Source organism: Castor canadensis, chromosome X, assembly GCF_047511655.1.
Source record: "Castor canadensis chromosome X, mCasCan1.hap1v2, whole genome shotgun sequence".
NCBI lineage: Eukaryota > Metazoa > Chordata > Mammalia > Rodentia > Castoridae > Castor > Castor canadensis.
The window spans coordinates 19,390,098-19,410,086 of NC_133405.1; the positions used below are offsets into that span (position 1 = coordinate 19,390,098).

The 19,989-nt window shown below is 39.4% G+C and overlaps 1 protein-coding gene across 1 annotated transcript; it reads left to right on the forward strand.

The window, feature by feature from the left end:
* The first annotated feature begins 201 nt into the window (after positions 1-201).
* On the forward strand, positions 202-19,171 carry LOC109692117 (uncharacterized). Its single transcript, XM_074062355.1, has 15 exons — positions 202-270; positions 517-615; positions 707-790; positions 1,607-1,767; positions 2,701-2,812; positions 4,832-4,921; positions 6,346-7,100; positions 8,364-8,439; positions 9,673-9,781; positions 10,984-11,101; positions 13,218-13,262; positions 15,332-15,431; positions 16,540-16,714; positions 18,179-18,269; positions 18,955-19,171. Exons 2-13 carry the CDS (start codon positions 612-614, stop codon positions 16,647-16,649), a joined length of 1,764 nt encoding a protein of 587 aa, XP_073918456.1. The 5' UTR covers positions 202-270; positions 517-611; the 3' UTR covers positions 16,650-16,714; positions 18,179-18,269; positions 18,955-19,171.
* Positions 19,172-19,989: the final 818 nt, after the last annotated feature.

Sequence of the window (19,989 nt, forward strand, 5' to 3'; positions counted from 1 at the left end):
ATGGGAATCATGAACCAAATTTGGGCTTCCTATGCCCCCGATTTAGGTGATTTATAAATGTAGTACTTAAAATTGGACCCAGTCTCTGAGGACCTCGCTGTTAATGCTTTGTTTCCAAATTTGGATCCATAAATTCTTAATTTCTTATCTTCTAAATTCCCAAATTAGGGTGAAACTTAACTTCTTTCTAATTCCTTGCCAGCTTGGTGAAAGTATCTACTCATCCACAAGTTTGTGCTGCCACTGCTATTAACAACTCTACTTGTCTTTGTGAGCACAAATACCTTGGCACTTCCACAGTAAGCACTTTTAGTTCCTCATGAAAGCATTGCTGAGCATCACAGGTACTCAGTATGTCTTTTTTGTTGACTCAGATTAAGTAGTCATGATGTTACCTTATAGAAGTGATCCAATCCTTTATTATCAGGACACATTTGGCTGTGGTTTGCCTACCCCTTGGGTTAGCAGTTTGTATTCTTAACATCTAATGCCTTTCCTTATCTTCCTGTATTCCAGTTGCTGTGTCTCAAACTGACGCAGAAGAAAAACGTCAAAGTCGCATTAGCTCCTTAGCTACTCAATCTCATAATGCAAGACCAGCTTTTAAACCAATGGGTATAATTTCTGTAATGCTTCGATTGATGTCAAATTGTTGTATCTTTAAAATTCGATATCGTATTAACATCTAACTATATTCTCTTTGTAGTAACCGATAGCTCTGTTCTTAAAAACGACATGAAGCAAAGATTAGCAAAAGAACGTAGACAAGAAAGAAAACGACAAGAGGAAGGTATATTTTGTTTGTGTTTTGTCCATTTTTTTTAGTTTATTGTTTTACATTTACTCACGTGTATACAGTGTTTGGGTATATTTTAGAAGGTATATATTAGATGTTTTCCTTTAAATCAAAATGAATGAACTTTATGTAAACATTTCTGAATTGGTTTCCCTTGCTTTTCCTAGTGCTCAAACTTTTTCAAATGGAATATAAATAATCTTTGTTTTGATTGAGGAGAAAGACAAAGAGTACTGTATTGGAAGAGTATTTTACAACTGCGTAGATAATCTCCAGGTTTTCTTCAGGAAAAATTTGAATATAGGAAAACATGTACTTCCGTGATTGGGTATACTACTACCTTCATTAATATAAAATCTGCGTGCTTAATACTGTCCCTATAGATGAGGATTGTGAAAGTAGTTTCCTAATAGAAGGAAGCAAAACATATATTCTGGCCATGTGTTTTTTAAGCCTGTATTTTAAAATATAGCATATTAATCTGGTGGAGTTTGACTTGATCTGAAGTCAGCAAAATTTTACATGAAAGAAAACATTTCTTGTTAATTTGGAATTTTAGTTTGGCCAGAATGAAGGTCATCTGGCTTGGACACTATAGTTCTTCAGAGTTAAATGAATACCTAGTGAAAAATGGTTCTGTGGTGGCCACCTGTGTTTACTTACATAATTAATCTTTAGTTACTAGCATAGACTGTATTGTTTTAAGAAAGAGAATGAGATAAAATAACCTGTTCCTTCTACGTGTATAATGTGTAAAACTTAAATATTTTCTTGGTTCTACACCTTGAAAATGTATTTGGAATATTTCAGCCAATAAAGAGATGCAACTCCTTGAGAAGGAACGGAAAGCAAAACTTCAGTTTGAAAAGCAACTGGAAGAAAAACAACGGAAGATAAAAGAGCAAAAAGAAAAGGATGAGCGAAGGAGACTATCTTCAGAAAAGAGAAAACAGAATTTAGAAGCTGAAACAGTGCGTACTTCTGCAGCCTGTCTGTCTCACTGCATTGCCTGTATCTGAAATACTTTTTTCTTAGCCCTTGTCCGCCTTTCCTGGCCCTTTGGAAAGGAGACAATCTTGATACTTCCTGTCTTTGTTTCCTTCCCCTCAGCATTAGAGGCACTCGCCCTGTCCTGGTAAGGTCCAGGAACATAGACCCACCTAACTGCCTTCCAGAAACAGAGCCCTGTCTACCTTCAGGATGTAGCTCACAGGATGCCTTTGGTCTAGGGTTTGCTCTGAGCTGTTCTCTCTGCCACCAAAAAGCATACATTGCTGTCCCATTGCCTAGAGGCTAAGGGCAGATCCCACTGCCTCCCTTCCCTGACTTGTCCCATCTGATTTTCTTCCACCTCTAATTGTCAGAGCACTTGCTGTCCTGTCTAGCTCTCCCTCCCTTCCCCTGTCCCTTCTGTTCCTGCCAGTCCCTTTCCTGACATAGTTAGCATTCACTCTCTTGTTTTGTGGCACTATTGCTGCCTTTTTCTCCCTCTTTTTTCTTTCTTTGGTACCTTGGGCATGCTATTATGAGGCAGTGGCTTCATTATGTCCTTTTTTTTCTCTTCTGTGTCCCTTCAGTTTCTTGTGTTATTTATTCTTGGCATCTGGCTATTCTGTATGATTTTCTCTTTTTGACACTACGTTTTTCTCTTGTAGGTCATTCCACTCCTTTACTCTGAATATGCTTGATTTCTTCTGAATCTGGCATGCTCTCTGTGATGCCATTCTCTCTGTCTAGTCCAGTTAATCTTAAGTGTCCCTAAATAGATCTGGGAGTGACTGACTGACACACAAAAACTTGTACTTGATAAAGAAGTTTGGCGAGGGGCATGTTGTCTGAACTGGAAAACTTATGGTAACCAATATAATGAATATATTAAAAGTATTGGCATTTATTTTTCAAAGGAGAAATATAGAGCTGCTGTTTCGCGTACTATGCAATGGAGTACTCGTTTTGATCAGCGATCAAAGAGATGTTCATGGGACGGTTCTACTGAGAACACTGAAAATAAAAATGGTAAATAATATGATTGCTAAATTTTAAGTTCATTAGTGTTCATATTTAAACATTGGCTTGCATTTTCAGGAAGGTTTTCATCTGTATACACTAAACAAAAATGCAATACACAGTAAATTTATATTTAGCTATGTCATATGCCAATGCAGAAGAAAAAGGTAAGATTTTATAATAGATTTTAACTCAGGATACCCTAAATCTTAAATTTATAATCACCATAAAGATGCCAAATAGTTACACAGCTTATCCAATGCATATTTTTTGAGGTACTAGAGATTGAACCAAGGACCTTGCACTTGCTAGACAAGTACTTTACCACTTGAGCCACAGCCCTTGTCCCCTTTATTGTTTTGTTTTTAGGATAAGGTCTCACTAATACTTTGTATAGGCTGGTCTTAAACTCTTGATCTTCTTGCCTCCACCTCCCAAGTAGCTGGGATTACAAGTGTGCACCAACACACCTGGCTCTCCTGTATATTTTTCTGAAAAAAAAAATAAACTGTCTACCTTCTTTACTATTGTCGCAATAGAAATTTCCCTGTACCTGAACATAATTCTACACATTTTCATAGAACACAAGTTAAATTTGTGTAGTTTGAAAGGAATGATCACTTGAGCCCCCAGGAGTTTGGGGCTAGTTAGGCAACAGAGTAAAACTCTGTCTTCAAAAATCAGTAAGTAAATACAAAGCAAATACCACTTTTGTGCCTTGTGAATTGAAAAAGCGTAGTAACAGGTTGAATTTTAAAATGTATGTTTTACATTATTAGATACGTTGGCATGTTTTGAGCAATGCTGACAGCTATAAAACTCTACTGCAATAAATGATACTGGGTGATACCATTTAAAGTGTAATTAATTGTAGCTGTGGTTATCCAAGTAAAAGAGAGTCTAAAAGTATTTTATAGTTGTCATATCTTGAAAAGGATTTCTGGGGCAAAAAGAACGTTTGTTTTGTTCAAATTTACATTGCTGTTTGTTCTCTTAAGACTCCTACAGTTTTAACAATGAGCTTGAAGGGTTTTTTATTTTGTTGCCAGTCTGAGTGCAACACATTTTCTCTTGTACTTGTCTGAGAGCAGCTGATCCTTTTACCACTCCATCCTCACTATGCTTTCCCAAAGCATTGGATTCATTCAGAGTTAATGTTAAGGAGATTTTTCCTAACACCTTAGTTGTCATACAGCAAAAATTAATTTATTATTCACCAACTAAATCCTTTAGAAAAATCAGGTAATATTAATTACAATATCATGTATATGTGCTTTCATTTTAATATATCTCAATTGTTCCACAAGAGTTGACTATGTTTTACTATCTCATTACCTTCAGGAACTAACAAAGATTTAATATACTGAGTCAACAGTAGTGTGGTTTCATTAATGTGTCTACTTGCCATATTAATGAGACATGTAAGCAGAAGGGACAGGTGATGACTTTGAAGGTAGCAATTACTTAAATTGCACTGAAGGAGCAATTCCAAGTCATCACAATGTATTTTAATTTACAAGTCCCCGGAAGAGAACTTCTCTTTTAAACAGATATTCCTCAGCATCAAAGCTAGAATATGCCAAGTAAAATGGAAAAGTGTCTACATGAAGCAGGCTGTTTCCCTTATGAGTGGTTGGATTGCATAAGTTGTGACATCAGTATCAAATGCTAATGCTCATGTTTGTTTAAAAATAGTTATGACTAATTATAAATTACTTTTAGTATTAGACACAATGGCTTGTTGTGTAGTCCTAACATGGGAACTCTGGTGTTGTCAGATAATATCAGACATTTTCCCTCTGAATTTTTACCATTTTCTAACTTTTTTCCTTTTCAGAAAATGGAGTAAAGTAATTTTAAGTTTGGGGGTACACAAGATCTCTGTAATCTCTTGAAGTTAAATAAATTCTTACAAGCAGGGGTAGAGAAGATTAAAAATGTTTGATAAAATGAGTAGCTGACTCCCAAAATAATATATTTAAGTCATTTTTGAAAAGAAAAGTAATACTCCTTTGATTTAATCTTTAGGAAAAAGAGAACTTAAAAGAAGCTCATCTCTGAATAGAAAGGACAGAAGAGAGCGCTCTCATGGTGACAACCAGTATGTGAACAAGCCAGGTGATTATTTCTCAGTACAATTCATTTTTAAGCATGTTTATTAGCATATAATTAGTTGTACAGGGAGGTTTTATTGTGACACTATATACCGTATATGCTTACCATATATCTTGGTTAGATCTACCTCCTTCCTCCATTATTCTCCCAAATCCTGCCACTCCCTTCTTAAGACAATTTCAACAGGCTTCATTCTTATGTTCATACACATATACAAAGTACTTCGACCATATTCACCGTCCTTCACCCCTATGTTCGCTCGCCCCTCCCCCATTAATACCTACCTCTGCATAGGACCTGTTTTACATTCCTGTCCTTCGTTTAAGGACATTGTTTAAAGGCTTTTCGTTGTGGTATTTCACGCATGAATATATTATCTAAGTACATATCTTAAGTGGTGGCTTAAAAGTGTTATGTGGCCACACTTTGGAGAAAGCTTCACTCTTTTGCCTCTATGATCTTTTTCTTATTTTCACTGCTTGAATTTTTATTCCCCCACATCTCCAATCCCCTCTGTTTTTCAACAGCTTTCAGTAAGTTGACTTGTGCCACCTTCATAACTAAAGAGAATGTACTTCAGCATTGTTCCCCCTACCTTTCTCTTTCCCTCTTCCCCCATCCCCCTCATCCCATAGACAGTCCCTCAAATACAGTCATGGCTGACTTTAGCACACTAAAGTGTTTGTTTAAAGTAATTTCTTTTCAACACCTTTTCCCTAGTACTACCCATTTACATGTGTTTCCTTGCTTTTGTTTCATACTGAGCCATTCACTTACCAGAAGACACTCTGCTTAATCGATTCAGGTTAATTCCTATTAGAACAAATGCCATTGTCAGAGGGCTCTTCGTAAACATGATAGACTTACTGGAGCAAAATATTTACAACAAAATTCATTTTTTTCCATTTTTGGCAGTATTGAGGTTGAACTCTGATCATCACTTTTGCTAGGCACACTCTATTGCTTGAGCCTCACCTCCAGACCTTTTTCCTCTGGTTATTCTTGAGACAGGGTCTTATTTTTTGCCCAGGCTGGCTTGAACCACAATCCTTCTGTTCTCTGCTTTTACACTTTCTGCCATATCTGGGATGACACACACATGGCACCACACTCAGCATTTTTTTCATTGAGATGGAGTCTCAAATGGCCTGAAACTGTGGTCTTCCTGATCTCAGCCTCCCAAGTAGCTAAGGTGACAGGTGTGAGCCACTGGTGCCTGGCAGCAACTCTGTTTTTGGTGTTGCTTCTGGTTCTGTACTGTGTCTGTGATGCATTTTCACTGAATACTTCCTGTGTTGTATGTAATTCCTGTGATTTGCTAATAGTCTCTTTTCTCTGTTCCTGTCTTATACTGTCATGGTATATTGTTTTTATGTTGTGAAATTTCTGACTTTATGGAATTTTCCTCTGTTCTCATTCAATTACAGTCATCAGCAATCATGTCCTTCGTTATATACAAGTGCCAATTCGTAGCCACAGCAGTGATGAATTGAAGACTTCCACCGTGCTTTCTATGTTAGGAGTCAAAATGAATCTTCACACAAAGTTAGATATGACTCCCCTGGAGAAAGCAGACACCCCTCTTGAAGCAAATATGAGCATATCCCCCAAAGCTAGCATGGCAATACCATCTAAGCAGTCAGAAGTGCCACCTGAAGTGATCGTGGAGGTGCCCCCCCAGGTGAACGTGGAGGCAGCCCCCAAAATGAACATAGAAGTGACCCCCAAGGAGAATGTGGAAATGCCTCCTCAGGGGAATACAGATGTGCAACCTGCTGTACACCCCATGGTGAGCATAGCTACTACTCCCATGGCTAGCATGGAATCCCCTGTGTTAAGCTTAGACTCATTGCCTTTGAGCGTGGAATCATCCCCATTGGTGAGTGTGGAGGCATCACCAGTGGTGAGTTTGGACACCTCCCCTGAGACCAGCATGGCTATATCTCCTGAAGTTGGCATAGACCCAGCTAGCATGGAAGCGTCCACTGAGACAAATGCGGATGAGACCAGTGTGGAAGTCCTACCCGAAGTTAATGTAGAAGAGAACTTGGAAGCTCATCTTGAGGGAAAAGCTGGAAGATCATCAGACGCAAGTATGAAAGGACCATCTAAGGATAGCATAACACCTCCTAAAGTGATTGTAGATGTGGCATCACAGACAAGTGTAGACATGCCATGCAAGGTGAGCATGAATGTGTATCATAGGCCAAAACAAGTCTCCAGAGGTTTGTCAGGTGCCTTGTAGTGACACATTTCCTAGTAACATATATGCATTTTAGCCAGGTCAGATTTTATAACATAAGTAACTTATTGTTTGTGGCATTCTGCAATCCAATTAATAAATTACTTCAGCTAATTAAAACTTCTCTGAAGTTTGTTGTACCAGCATTTCACCCCAGAGATGAAATATTAGGTAATATTAGTAAACTTTTAGTAGAAGATAGAAAACATAACAGCTTATGTGAACTGTTTCTAAATTCTTGAGGAAAAAGTTTTTGAGAAATGTTCTAACCCTTAATTAAGATTCAGAAGTTGAATTAGGTTTTGAAGTAAAAGATTTCCTTTAAATTAATTGTTTCTGTTCTGTACTGGAATTGTGTGATATAACTTCTTAGTCTAGAAGAAAGTATCTTTGTACTTGTTTTTCATGCACTAAAGGGAAATTGGGGGTTTAAGGAAGTAAAATTTTTTTATGTATGGTACTGGGGCTTGAACTGAGGGCCTTCACCTTGAGCCACTCCACCAGCCCTATTTTTGTGAAGGGTCTTTTGAGTAGGGTCTCCAAACTATTTGCCCAGGCTGGCTTCAAACCATGATCCTCGTGATCTCTGCCTTTTGAGTAGCTAGGATTACAGGCGTGAGCCACTGGCACCTGGCTATAATTGTCTTTTATGCAGAATATTTTTCTCCCCAAAAGAAAGCTAGCTACAGCAAAATAATTGCTAGTAATGTCTTACCTTATTGCACCAATCTGCTCAGAAACCAGAACCGAAAACACAGATTTCAAACCCTGTAATCAAAAAGCGTCCATCATCACACATACCTTGTTATAGATGGCCATCATCTGCCCGTGGGTGGCGTTCACCCTCTCCAGTATATACTACGTAAGTAGCCCATTTGCAACTAATTCCTGGTAGGTGCTTTCCCAAGACACATTTCATATCAGTGTCTCATAAGGGAAATAAATACTATGCGTATTTATTTTGTCTATTATAAAAATGCCCACATTACAATAATGTCATTACCTCATAGTATCAAAACATATTTTATGAAATCATATATTTAAAATAAATTAGCACACATTTGGTACTTTTTCTCAGCAAACAGAGTCAAAGGAACCATTCGTCATCACCTATTCCAGTTTTACCATCAATACCAGCACATACTTCTCTGTCGTACAAAATAACACCTGTCCAATGTACTGTATTTGTGCCAAATGCATTAGGTTCCATCAGAAAGAAGAGAAGAACAGCGTCTACGAGTAAATCTGAGGGTGATGTCCAAAAACACGATCTGTGAAGGTAAGCTTATTTTAGCAACACAGAAGATCTTAAGGTACTTCGGGAATGGTCAGCTTCATTTCATTTCCCAACTGAGAGGACTTTAGGGAATGATCTTTATTTCAGATAAAGAGAATTGAACAACTCACTGGTCCACTGGACTGTTTCTTTTCTACTTGCTTGCCCTTGTCTGAACTGCTTACTCACCTACCCCTTTGCTTTTGGAAAATCCGTTTTGGGAACTGCTAGAAAAAGCACAGGTTGGATGAGAGGGTTTGTCTAGGTAATCCCCATGGGCCTTTCCATTTCCAGTATTGCATGGTTCTTGCAGAGAGCACAGCTAGCTTATCATGGATGAACAGGTTTGAAGATGTAAGTCAGTTTCCATATATAGGCCATAACATGTGGTGTGCCTTGGTGTGTGCTGGATGTAAGTTCCCGAAAGTGTCACATTGCTTTTTTTTTTTCCTAGTTTGCCTATCACATGTATCCTTACACCTATAGACACTACTTAAATTCAAACCTCCTGGGGAATTTTACTTTTTTAAGGAATTCCACCTTGAATTCTTTGTCACAAATGATTTTATTACAAACTATTCATTCTTGATGTGTCTTAAAATTTTCATTGTCACACATTATTTAATTAAAACAAAGAAATCAGTTACCTAGACTAAAATATTATAATGTGCCTCCATGTCTTCACCTTATTTTCCTGATAGTGTTGGTTTCTTTTGTTACCTACATCTGACCACTTTATGATAACCAAATGTATATGCTGTTGTCAGAGTTCCGCTAAACAGTACTAAAAAGCATGCACAAGTCTTCACATGTATGCCAGTTATGTTTTGTTTAGTTGAGTAGGGCTTTTATTCTTCATTTGGACTTGGTATACCCTTGGCTTCCCCTATATTCAGTATATCTTAATCATTTTTCTGATATAATCATTTGATTCAGCTATCTCAAAATGGCCATCCTTGTTGCATTTTGGAACGAGATCTTGTTTCAAAGAAACAAAATGTTAATTCTGTCATCGGGGGTTGGCGTGTGATTTATAAATTTTGGCCTATGCATCATTTGGTTTTTTAATGTTTTCAGCTGTGTTGTACTTCCTTGTTGGACTGAGAGACAGTAAGTTCCCTAAAATAACTATCACATGTTTATTTAAACTGTTTCACATGTTTATTTATTATCAGTTGGTGCTTAAATAAACACATGTGTTTATTTAAACATGATCTTATAATAAATGCTCATTAGGAACCTCAAGGCTGGAAGAAGCCCCCAAAGTTTTGACCAAAAATCACCATGTCACTCATGAAGAAGAAGACAAGAAAGAAGACAAACCGCGTGACAAAATGGAATCTAGGTCAGCACAAAATCATCCTTTTTATGCTGTAACACTTTATTTTATTGTAGCCCAAATTTTGAAAATTTTCTCTCAGGTTGCAAATTCTCCAAGAGCAACTTGGTTTTTTTTCAGTGAGGATCAGAATCTCTCATTGCCTTCTAGACAAGTAAGGAAAGTATAGGCAGCATTTAAAGCCTTTGTAAGTGGCCGACCAAAGAGGACCCTGAGTCCTCCATACGTGTTCTTTTAGTTTTTGTACATGTGCCAATAATGTACATGTTCTAGGAGAAGGCATAGAGAGATTGAAATGACGTCCAGGGGTCTGTCTCTCAGCAATAGCACCTGAGTGACCACACATTTCTGTTCGCATTAACTGGGGTCAGCCCCTTACTTTACTTTTTTTAAAAAGTGTAAGTTCAGGATTTGTAACCCTGAAAATTATACTTACTCATGTTTTACCTTGGGTGCATTCCAGTGACCTTCATGACACCTGAATCTCATTAGGCCAGTGAGTCACTGCTGGAATGACATCGTATGGTCAGCAAATGTCATGTACAGCCAGCTATGTGCATTTAAACTTGAAAGAAAGGCTCTTCTGTCTTGAGGCCTATTTTGTCTTGGGCGCTATAATGTCATTCTCTGTTGACTGCCTGCAAGAAACACCTGTAGTACTGACTTTATTTTCAAGTATTAAGTGTTCTTTAAAATACAACCCTTTACTTCCCATACACTTTATATGGGCTTGGAGAAAAGAGGACGTTTAGAATAGCAAGAAATTACAACTGGAAAACTATCACTCATTTCCTCGAGCACCGTTAGACCCACATCTAAGTTACCCATGTCTTCCCCGGGTGAGATTGGGTGTGAGATGCTGAGGGAATCTGACTGTAAAACAGATAAGGACTGATTATTTCTCTCTTGCATGTGTGTCCATGTATGTGTTTTTGACGGTGCAAAGTAGTCCAGTACTTGATAGAAATCTCTTTACATTCCCATGCATAGTTTCCCCTACTTAAAAAGGATGAATTAGTCCTATATAGTAACAACACAGACAATGTAGTGAATCGGTATAAGTTATGTTAGTACACACAAGCAATTTCGCTATAAACATTCACATACTGCTGCATGCTGTGTGTGTGTGTGTGTGTGTGTGTGCGTGTGTGTGTGTGTGTGTGACTAAAGTAAATACTAATTTCTCTATACGCTCTTGGTGTTACTAGGAAAGAAGACATGGCAGATGAAGAACCAGCAGAAGTACAAGATGAAGATGGATTTCAAGAACAAGGTTTAAAAATGAATAAAGAATTCCAGCCAGAAGATGATCACGGATTTCCCCAGGTTTGCTGGTTTGACATACTAACAGTGGATAAGAACCAGCAAATAAAGTTCAATTGAAACCCAAAGCAGCAATTGGTGTCTTTGAGCACATGTAGCATTCATGGCTGCATCTTTACCTTACAGTCTCACTGTTACCCAATACCACTGCAGGTCAATTTCAGCCACCCTTGGCAAAGTTCTGAAGTGTTTCTCAGGGGCAACACACAAAAGCAGAAAGCAGCAGATTATAGATTAGTAGTCCTATAGTTTAAAATCCTAATTGCTTACACAGACTAAATGTCCCAGGTCAGTTTTCCCCATTGTGCATTCTGTGATGCCACACAGGGCGTTCAATTATACTTTGCCTCCCCCCAACAGGAGAGAAAGTGAGATATTACAAATGCCTTATCAAATTGACCACCAGGAATGGCTCACCCTTCTAAATCCAAACCTCTGGATAAATAAATCCCCAAGCTGAGTTCAGACTATACTCATTTTGAATTATTCCCGTAGCTCAATTTATTTTCTCAGTTTTCACGTATCATTCATCAAACTGCTTACAGGAAAGTTTGATAAGTGGTTGTACACACTTCAGGAAGTAACCTTTACAACTCCTCTGAGCTTTTGAGAAATGGAAGAATTTTGGATCCTGTTGCCTTGTAAAGGGATAGTTCTATAATCATTTACATTTAAAGAAAGGTGGTCTAATATGCATAATGATAACCATGACAACTGGAAGCTTCCAGTTAAAACTTAACCTCAGTCTTTACATTTTAACTAATGCTTTAAAAACTGATAATCCTCGACTATGATACATATATTGTATATATAGGAATCCTCAATCAAAATATTATCACTATTTAACTTTTTAAACTAATGTTCTCTGATGTCACTCAGATATACTGAGATTAAATGAAACCCACTAAAAACTATTAAAAAGGAGAAGGGAGGAGGGAAGGTGACTAAGACTGTAATATACATGAGGTGATTTTGACCACAATACATTACACACACGTTCTAAGTATCACAATGGGGTCCTTTTGCATAATTAACTTACACTAATAAAAATGTTTTAAAAATATTTTTACATAAATTTCCTAGAAAGGGGATACCAAAATAAAAAATCAGGAAGCTGTGGAGAAACACAAGAAGGGACATGAAAGAATCATGTTACAAAATTTGCAAGAAAGATTAGAAAGAAAAAAGCTACTCACTCACTGTCTTGGGGTCATTGTGTTGAACAATGTTGAGCACAAGATAACAGAACATGTTTTTGAAAAACACAAAGCAGATGTGTGTTAGCCCCTGACTGTTCTACTATATTCTCTTATCAAGGAGCTGACTTCTACACAGAATTGACCATTCCTCTCCTCATGGACTCTTAGTGGTTATTACAGCAGTGCCTCAACATGTCAAACCTTTGGGAACAGTGCTTCTTTGAACAGAGTACCTCCAGTCTGGTAGGGGTTGTTGAAAGTTAGAGTTTCTTCTAAAGTAGACTGGAATTTGCAACTTCTATGTTCGAAAGAAGTGAAGGCCTCTGGTGGAGGGGGCGCAGGGGATGTGTAAGGTAGGGCCACATTTTGTGTAATTGATGTGACTAATCTGGGAGACCTGGCCCAAGTGAGGTGCCTCATGCCTTCCTGTTGCTGAGATGGCCAGGGAACCACCACCTTCTTCACCTGCCTCCTTTTCCCTCCGCTGCCCCGTCTTCTCTTTTTAGTGTCAAAATCTTCACTGGGTAGCACCGTTGAGGCACCATAGTTTCCTTAATGTCAGCTTCCGGAATGGTCTAAGACTAAGATCCTATTGAAATCTCTGCTTGGTTTGCAAAAATATGTGCTTAGTCTAAGTAATAAATTTTCATGTGTATGAAAATAGGAGTGAGAAGTTGTCATTTTGGGTGTTTGTGGTGTCATAGCAAGCACAGCTGCTGCCATTCACAGCATCTTATAGTTGAAACCTGGACTGGAAGGAGAAACCCAGCTGTTGCCCCAGGTCTTTCATTGTTTAAATCTGTGGTTTTGGAGCCATTTCAAACATTGTCCACCTTTGCAAAATGGAGATAATCAACTGCTCGAGTGCTACTGAGTTTTAACCTCTTTTCATGTTTGAATTTTTATTTCCCTTTAAATAGACACTTAAGAAAATCATGAAGCGGACGAGAGAGACAGATGGGAAGGTAATCTCCACACTCCGACCACCAGTGTGCAAGAATTCTTCTTGCTTCACATTCTTGCTAACTTTTTCATTTTTGCCAATCTGGTGATAATAAAATAAAGTGCATTCGCATTTCCCTGGTCGTTAAAAGGTTTGAGCGTGTTTTCCTGTCTCTAGCTCACTTTCGTGTTTCTCTCCAGTGAAATGCTTGCTTAGGTCTTTTTGCCCAAAACCTTTGAGTTGGTTTTTCTTTTTCTAACTTTCTTATAGTTCTTTGCATGTTCTTGATAATGCTCTGTTTTGGTCGTGTGTTGGACATATCTTCACCCAACTTGTGGCTTGTTTTATTATCATCTTATGCCGCTTAGAAGCTCCTGGTGCTAATGCTTTTGCATTTATTAACATTTTCTGATGACTATCAAAGTCAAGGGCCTTTCTCATATGCTTACTGTCCATTTAGAGATCTACTTTGGTGACATGTCTTTTCAAGTCACTTGTCCATTTGCCTATTTTGTCACCTGCCTTTTAGAGGTGTGTGTGTGTGTGTGTGTGTGTTTTACCCACTCTAGTTATGAGTCCTTTGTATATCTGTGGTACAGGGATCTTCTCCCATATTATAGTTAGCCTCACTCTCTTAATAACTTGTGATGATCCAGGAGTTCTTCATTTTAATGAGCTCCAATGTACCCTTGTTCGTTTATGGCAAATGCTTTGGGGGTCTGTTTCATAATTAATTGTTTTGCCCAACACCATGTCTTTTGATGGAGCACATGCATTCAAGAAGTGTTTTCTCTGGATTCTGTACTCTTTCTATTTTATATTACAGAACTGATTTTCTGGGGCCAGGGGTGTGGCTCAAGTGGGTAGAGCACCTGCCTAGCAAGCACAAAGCCCTGAGTTCAAACCCCCCAGGACCACCAAAAAGAAAAAAAAACCTGATATTCTGCCTGTTTACAATTGCCAAGTTCTCATCATTCCTATTATTTCTAAAGGAGCATGAGAATGTAGAATCAGAATGTGATTTCTGAAAAGTGCTGGGAGTCACCATGTCAAAGTTCATTCGCGACTGGAGGCGTGACTCAAGTGGTAGGGCACCTGACTTGCAAGCACAAAGCCCTGAGTTCAAGCCTCAGTCCCACCAAAAGAAAAAGCATACGATGAATGTATTTTGTATTCATATATGAAAATAAAAGAATGAAACCTGTTGAAATTGTTCTAAGAAAGGAGAGAAGGGGGAAGAGGGAGAATGATGGAGGAGGTAAATCTGAGATGTGTTGTAAGCACATATGTAAATATCACATGTATGCTTAAAAAAAGTTCATTCAACTTGCGAAGCAGAGATGGCTCCTATAAACCTAGCTTCTCAGGAGGCAGAGATCAGGAGGATCATAGTTCAAAGACAGCCCCAGCAAATAGTTCAACAGACCCTATCACAAAATTATCCAACACGAGAAAGGGCTGGTGGAGTGGCTCAAGCCATAAAGTACCTGCCTAGCAAGTGTGAAGCCCTGCGTTCAAACCCCAGTACCACCAATATTAAACAGTTCACTTAAGACATTGGCTCAAAAAGTTTGGCCTCAAGCAACAGCCAAAGAACTTTTTAGCTCTTCACTGACTGGTCCCACCCTGGCTTTAATTAGGATTCCAAGCAGGCAGAAGACAAATTGGCGGTCCAAAGCTGAAGGCCCTTGGTCAGGGAAATTTTTCATTCTTGAATGTCTTAGCTGAAAGACAGAAGTAGGGTGACCTGCCCCTGTCCCCTGTATGTAGGTTCTTGGAGCCAGTTACAAATATTTGATTTTTTTACCTTTTATTTGAAATGCCAAAAGTCAGCCATCAAACCAATCTTTGCTTTTGTTTTGTGAGACAGGATCTCTTTGTGTAGCTCAAGCTGGCCTGGAACTCACTAAGTAGCCAAGGCTGGCCTTCAACTTGAGGTCACCCTGCCTCAGCATCCCAAGTGCTGAGATCACAGGCAGGTGCCACCACGCCCAGCTACCATCAGTCCAGTCTTCAACTTTGACCTCCTTGAATTCTAAGGCAGGATGATTAAATATTAGATATAATCACGATTTTCATTTTTAAACACAGGCTTCAGAAACATCTGACAAGGACACATCTGAAGAGGATGAGGCTGACGAGGATGAAATAGAGGGTGATGAAGACCCCCTTGATGAACTGTCTGCATCAGGTGTGCTTGCCACCAATGGTTCTGTTAGCCATCATTTAGGAACTGGACTGCCTAGGCTCATATTCAAAGCTCCTCCACTTCTGAGCTTTGTGGCTTGGGGCAGGTCACTTAACCTCTCTGTGCTTAGCTTTACTTTACCATCTGCAGAAGGGGAAGCTAATGTTGTCATGAGATTTCAGTGAGCTAAATCTGACTGATGGATAAGAATAGTGTCTGACATGTAGGAAACTCTCAAATATCAGCAGCAGCTGCTGTTATTTTATACATCATGCTAACAGACTGTTGGTGGCAGCTTTTTCTCAGTTGAATGTAGGGATTGCTGGCTTTTCATAGCTCAGAGTCTCAGAAAGCATCCATGATTGACTACAGGTGTAGTCTCATTAAGGAAATTGCAGTTGGGTCATGGCATGAGTGCCCTCTAAAACGTATTGTTGACTCCGTGTGAGTAGGAAGCACTTTATAGTAGAGGCAATTGCCTTTGAGAAAACACAGTTCATCCATCTTCATCCCATCAGCAGATGTTGAACAGGTAAGTCAGGTGTTGTACAAATGCTGGGGAATGAAAAGCCACAGCCTTCATCATCAAGGACCCATAGCCAGTGGGGAGACAGACATGTGGGCCAACAGTCATAGTGTCACAAGATTAAAAAGTTAAAAGAAGGTCAGTCAAAATACAGTGGGAACACAGTGGCAGGAGCCCCTGAGTCTGGGCCTATGAGGAGAGGTGAAGGTAGTAAGGAGCGTTTGAGGGGAGACCAAGCTCAGAGTCATGACTGGCTAGGCAGCAGTCGGGCAGGAGCAAGAAGTAAGAAGCAGCCCTGCCCTCTGGCCATCAGTCTTTCCCAGCAAAAGAGAGAGGACAGTTTCTTAAAGATGGTCACTTTGTGTATTGAGGCCCAGGTAAGGGTGTGTACAGGGCAGCATGGGGCCACAGCTCAAGTATATGGGCCTGGATCCCCAGAGTCCTGCCGGCCTAGTACTTCCTGCCTCAACAGGTACCTGTACCTCCCCCACCACACCCCACATCACCTCCAGATTACAGCTTTTGTTTTTTCTTGTATTTATTGTTGAAACTCCAGTTTCAATTTTGTTTTGTTTTCTTCCACAGGCATCCAACATAGAAATTCATCTTCCAAACCCAAGATGCCTTGTAAAAATGCCATGAGAAGACCTCAAAAGCTGGCGGTTTTACAAGCTGCAACCAGTGAGGGCGACTAGAATAAAAAAGCCTATTTTAACACTGATATGAAAGACAGCAGACAAAAGAGCACAGGATCCTCAAGGTGAGTCACTCAGCTCCTCATTTATCCACATAGGAGAGTTATAACTGACATTCTGAGAATTCTAAGCAGTATTATTTCTTGAGCCCTTACTTCACACGTAGCAAACACTGTGAGGCACTCAATTTAACAGAAACACACTGATGGCCTCCAACATCCTTCTACGATTTCTTCACTGCTTTAGAGTTTTCATTGTAGCAGTCTTCGACAAGTCTCTGGTTAAGCTTATGCCTACGCATTTTTTTCTTTTTGAGGCTATGGTGAATGGGATTGTTTTCCTGACTTCTTTTTCAAACAAGTGCATTGTTGGTGTATAGAAAAGCTACGATTTTTACATCTTGCTTCCTTGGTGAAATTCCAGATCAGATCTCAGAGTCTAGAGGGCTTAGGATCTTTTAAGTATAGGATCATCAGCAAACAAGGATAGTTTGACTTCTTCCTTTCCTATTGAAGGACTAAAGGACGGACTGCAGGAGGTCCCATAAGGTGATAAGTGATGAAGGAGAAAATCTCTCCTTCCCAGGAAATCTCTGTCTGCACCTGAGAGACATCTCTGGACCCAGGCAATGCAAAAAAAGGCTATAAAACCCAATCCCCAACCTGACCCATGGGATCACTGGTTTCCGGGTTCCCCTGCATTCTCCAATATGCAGTCTTTCTCTTCTCTTCTCTACAAATAAAATCTTCCTGACCTCTGCTGTTGGAGTCCACCTGTGCTTTCTTCCTCAGAGCGGGCTCAAGAACCCTGAGCACCTGAAATTCCTGCATGTGTTATCCGTGCATCACTATTTGTATTCCTTTTCTTTCTTTCCCTTTCCTTATCACTCTGGTGAAGAACTCAAACACTACATTGAAGGAAGAGTGGTGCTTGTGGCCAGCCTCAATTGCTCCTGGTTTTTCAGGAAATGCTCTGTTGTTCTGCATTTTGTGTAATATTGGCTCTAGGCCTGTCATCTGTATCCCACATTGTGCTTGGGTATGACCCTTCTATTACTAGTTTCTTCAGGTATTGTTACCATGAGAGGATGCTGGATTTTATTAGAGGCTTTTTCTGTATCTGTGCAGGTGATTGCATGATTCTTGTCCTTGCTTCTGTTAGTATGCTGCATTGCATTTATCGATTTGTATATGTTGAACTATCCTTCAGTCGTGCAACGAAGTCAGTTTACACATAATGTATGATATTTTCAATCTGCTGTTGAATTCAGTTTGAAAGTATTTTATGAAAGATTTTTGCATTGAAAATGAGGCACAGGCTAATGACATCGAAAACATATTCAATAAAATAATGGCAGTAATTTTCCCAAATCTTGGGAAAGATTCTCTGGAGGCTCCCTGAATTTCAATTGTTCCTTGTTTTCTGCTTGCCACAATAGTTCAGTCTCAAATAGTAGATAGTCTCTCAAGATGGCGAATGGCTATTCATTTTGGAGTAATTAGAATTCTAACCACATTATCTCTTTCCAGATCACATACAAAAAGAATACCCCAAACTGGAAAAGCTGCTCTCAGATCCACCATGAGCGTCAACACAAATCAGGAGTGGATGTGTGGCCAGGTAATTGACATTAGTCACAACACTGAAACACCTGCCACAAAGTCCACCCCTGATACATACAAACACAATGTGAACGATTCCATGGCATCTTGCTAAAGTACTCAGGCACCTTTAGACCATAAGATAAGGCACAAACATTTTCCAGCCCGTTTGGGTATGGCCTCATTCCATCATCACAGTATACAGTCTTTGGAGAAGAGGAAGAAGACCGTGGTGAGTCTACAAAACTGATGTAGAGGGCTCTTCCATTAAGTTAGTTTAGGGAGAATAGTTAACTCGAGTCTAATTTTTATGTCCCACATTTCCTGCCAGATATAAAAAATAAGTCCTTTTCAAAATCCAGATTCCTCTGAGCTCCTTGTCCTCTGGTGGCCTGACAAACATGTAGATGTTCCTTATGGGCAGAAGGTTACGGAGATCTTTGGAATTTGTCCTTTATTCTGTGTTTCCAAAACCATAAGACCATTGTTTTTCTCTCCTTAAGAAGCTCTCTTTTCACTTAAGTGAAGCATCGTGGGGTCCTTTTGGGGTTGAGGAAGTCAGGGGCATTTATGAGAGTACCAGGCGTCACCAAGTCTGGAGGGCTGCCAGAGGTCTAGGACCCACCCCAATGGGAGGCCAGAACCAAGTTGCCAGAGACCACCAGCATCTCTATTAATCTTTCTTTTCTTATACCCCCGATTAGACATACAAGCCTCGTGGGACCAGGGAGACTGATCATCTTCTGCTGGATAAAACCCCCACGCCAAAGACTCAGAATTTTCTGCCTCATACTTGAACCTAGAAAGAACATGGCTGTCAAAAAACAAAAGAAACAAAGAAGACATCCAAAGGTCACCTTGACAACTACTTCAAAAGTTGTTCATATCATCTTGTTTGAATAAAGAGGTTTCTGTTTTCCTTGAAAAAAATCACCATTGTCTCTCTTGTGTGTGTGTAGGAGTGAGTGAATCGGAGTGAGTGAATCGAGGGTGCTTTCGTTAAGTGGTGACAATCCTGTTTCCTAAAGAATCCTTTTGCAGGAATTATCTTCTCTCAGTATATATTGGAAATCCTACAAATAATGTTTATTCTGTTTAGCAATGACATCAACTTTGGCATTTGGAGTTGTGTGAACAATTCAGCTTGCTGAGAACAGCTATGTCAGATTGTTTGCAATATACAAACACTGAAGGCTGTATAATACAGTAAAGTTTTACCATGATAAGTGTATTTTTAATCTTGCCATGGTCAGTGTATAGCATTGATACTTCAAATGCTGGGGGTCCTAGAATCCGTAACCTTAGAACAGTCGGCATCTTTTACACTCATCAGTGTTTCCTTTTGAAGTACATATTGTTGTTTACCTGAACCATAGATGCCTTTTTTGTGTACATAAAACAGTACTTGGCTGTTGTTGCGGGATACATTTAATTGCTCTGAATGTCAAATGTTTACCTTTTTCTGCTTGTACTCCCCAAACCTGTCCTTCAGTATACACTCAGGCTTGGAGCATATAACCTAAACGTGGTTGTCTTTCTGTAGGCACTGGCTGCAGTTGAGGACAGGAGCAGTGCACACAGCTGTACACACATGTACGTATGTACACACGTATATCTGCACACACATGTACATGTGTACACACACATACCTATCTATGTACACACATGCAAAGGATACAACACGCCATGAAACTTGAATGTGTGACTGAGAGGTGTAAAGGACTCTACTTGCCTAAGTC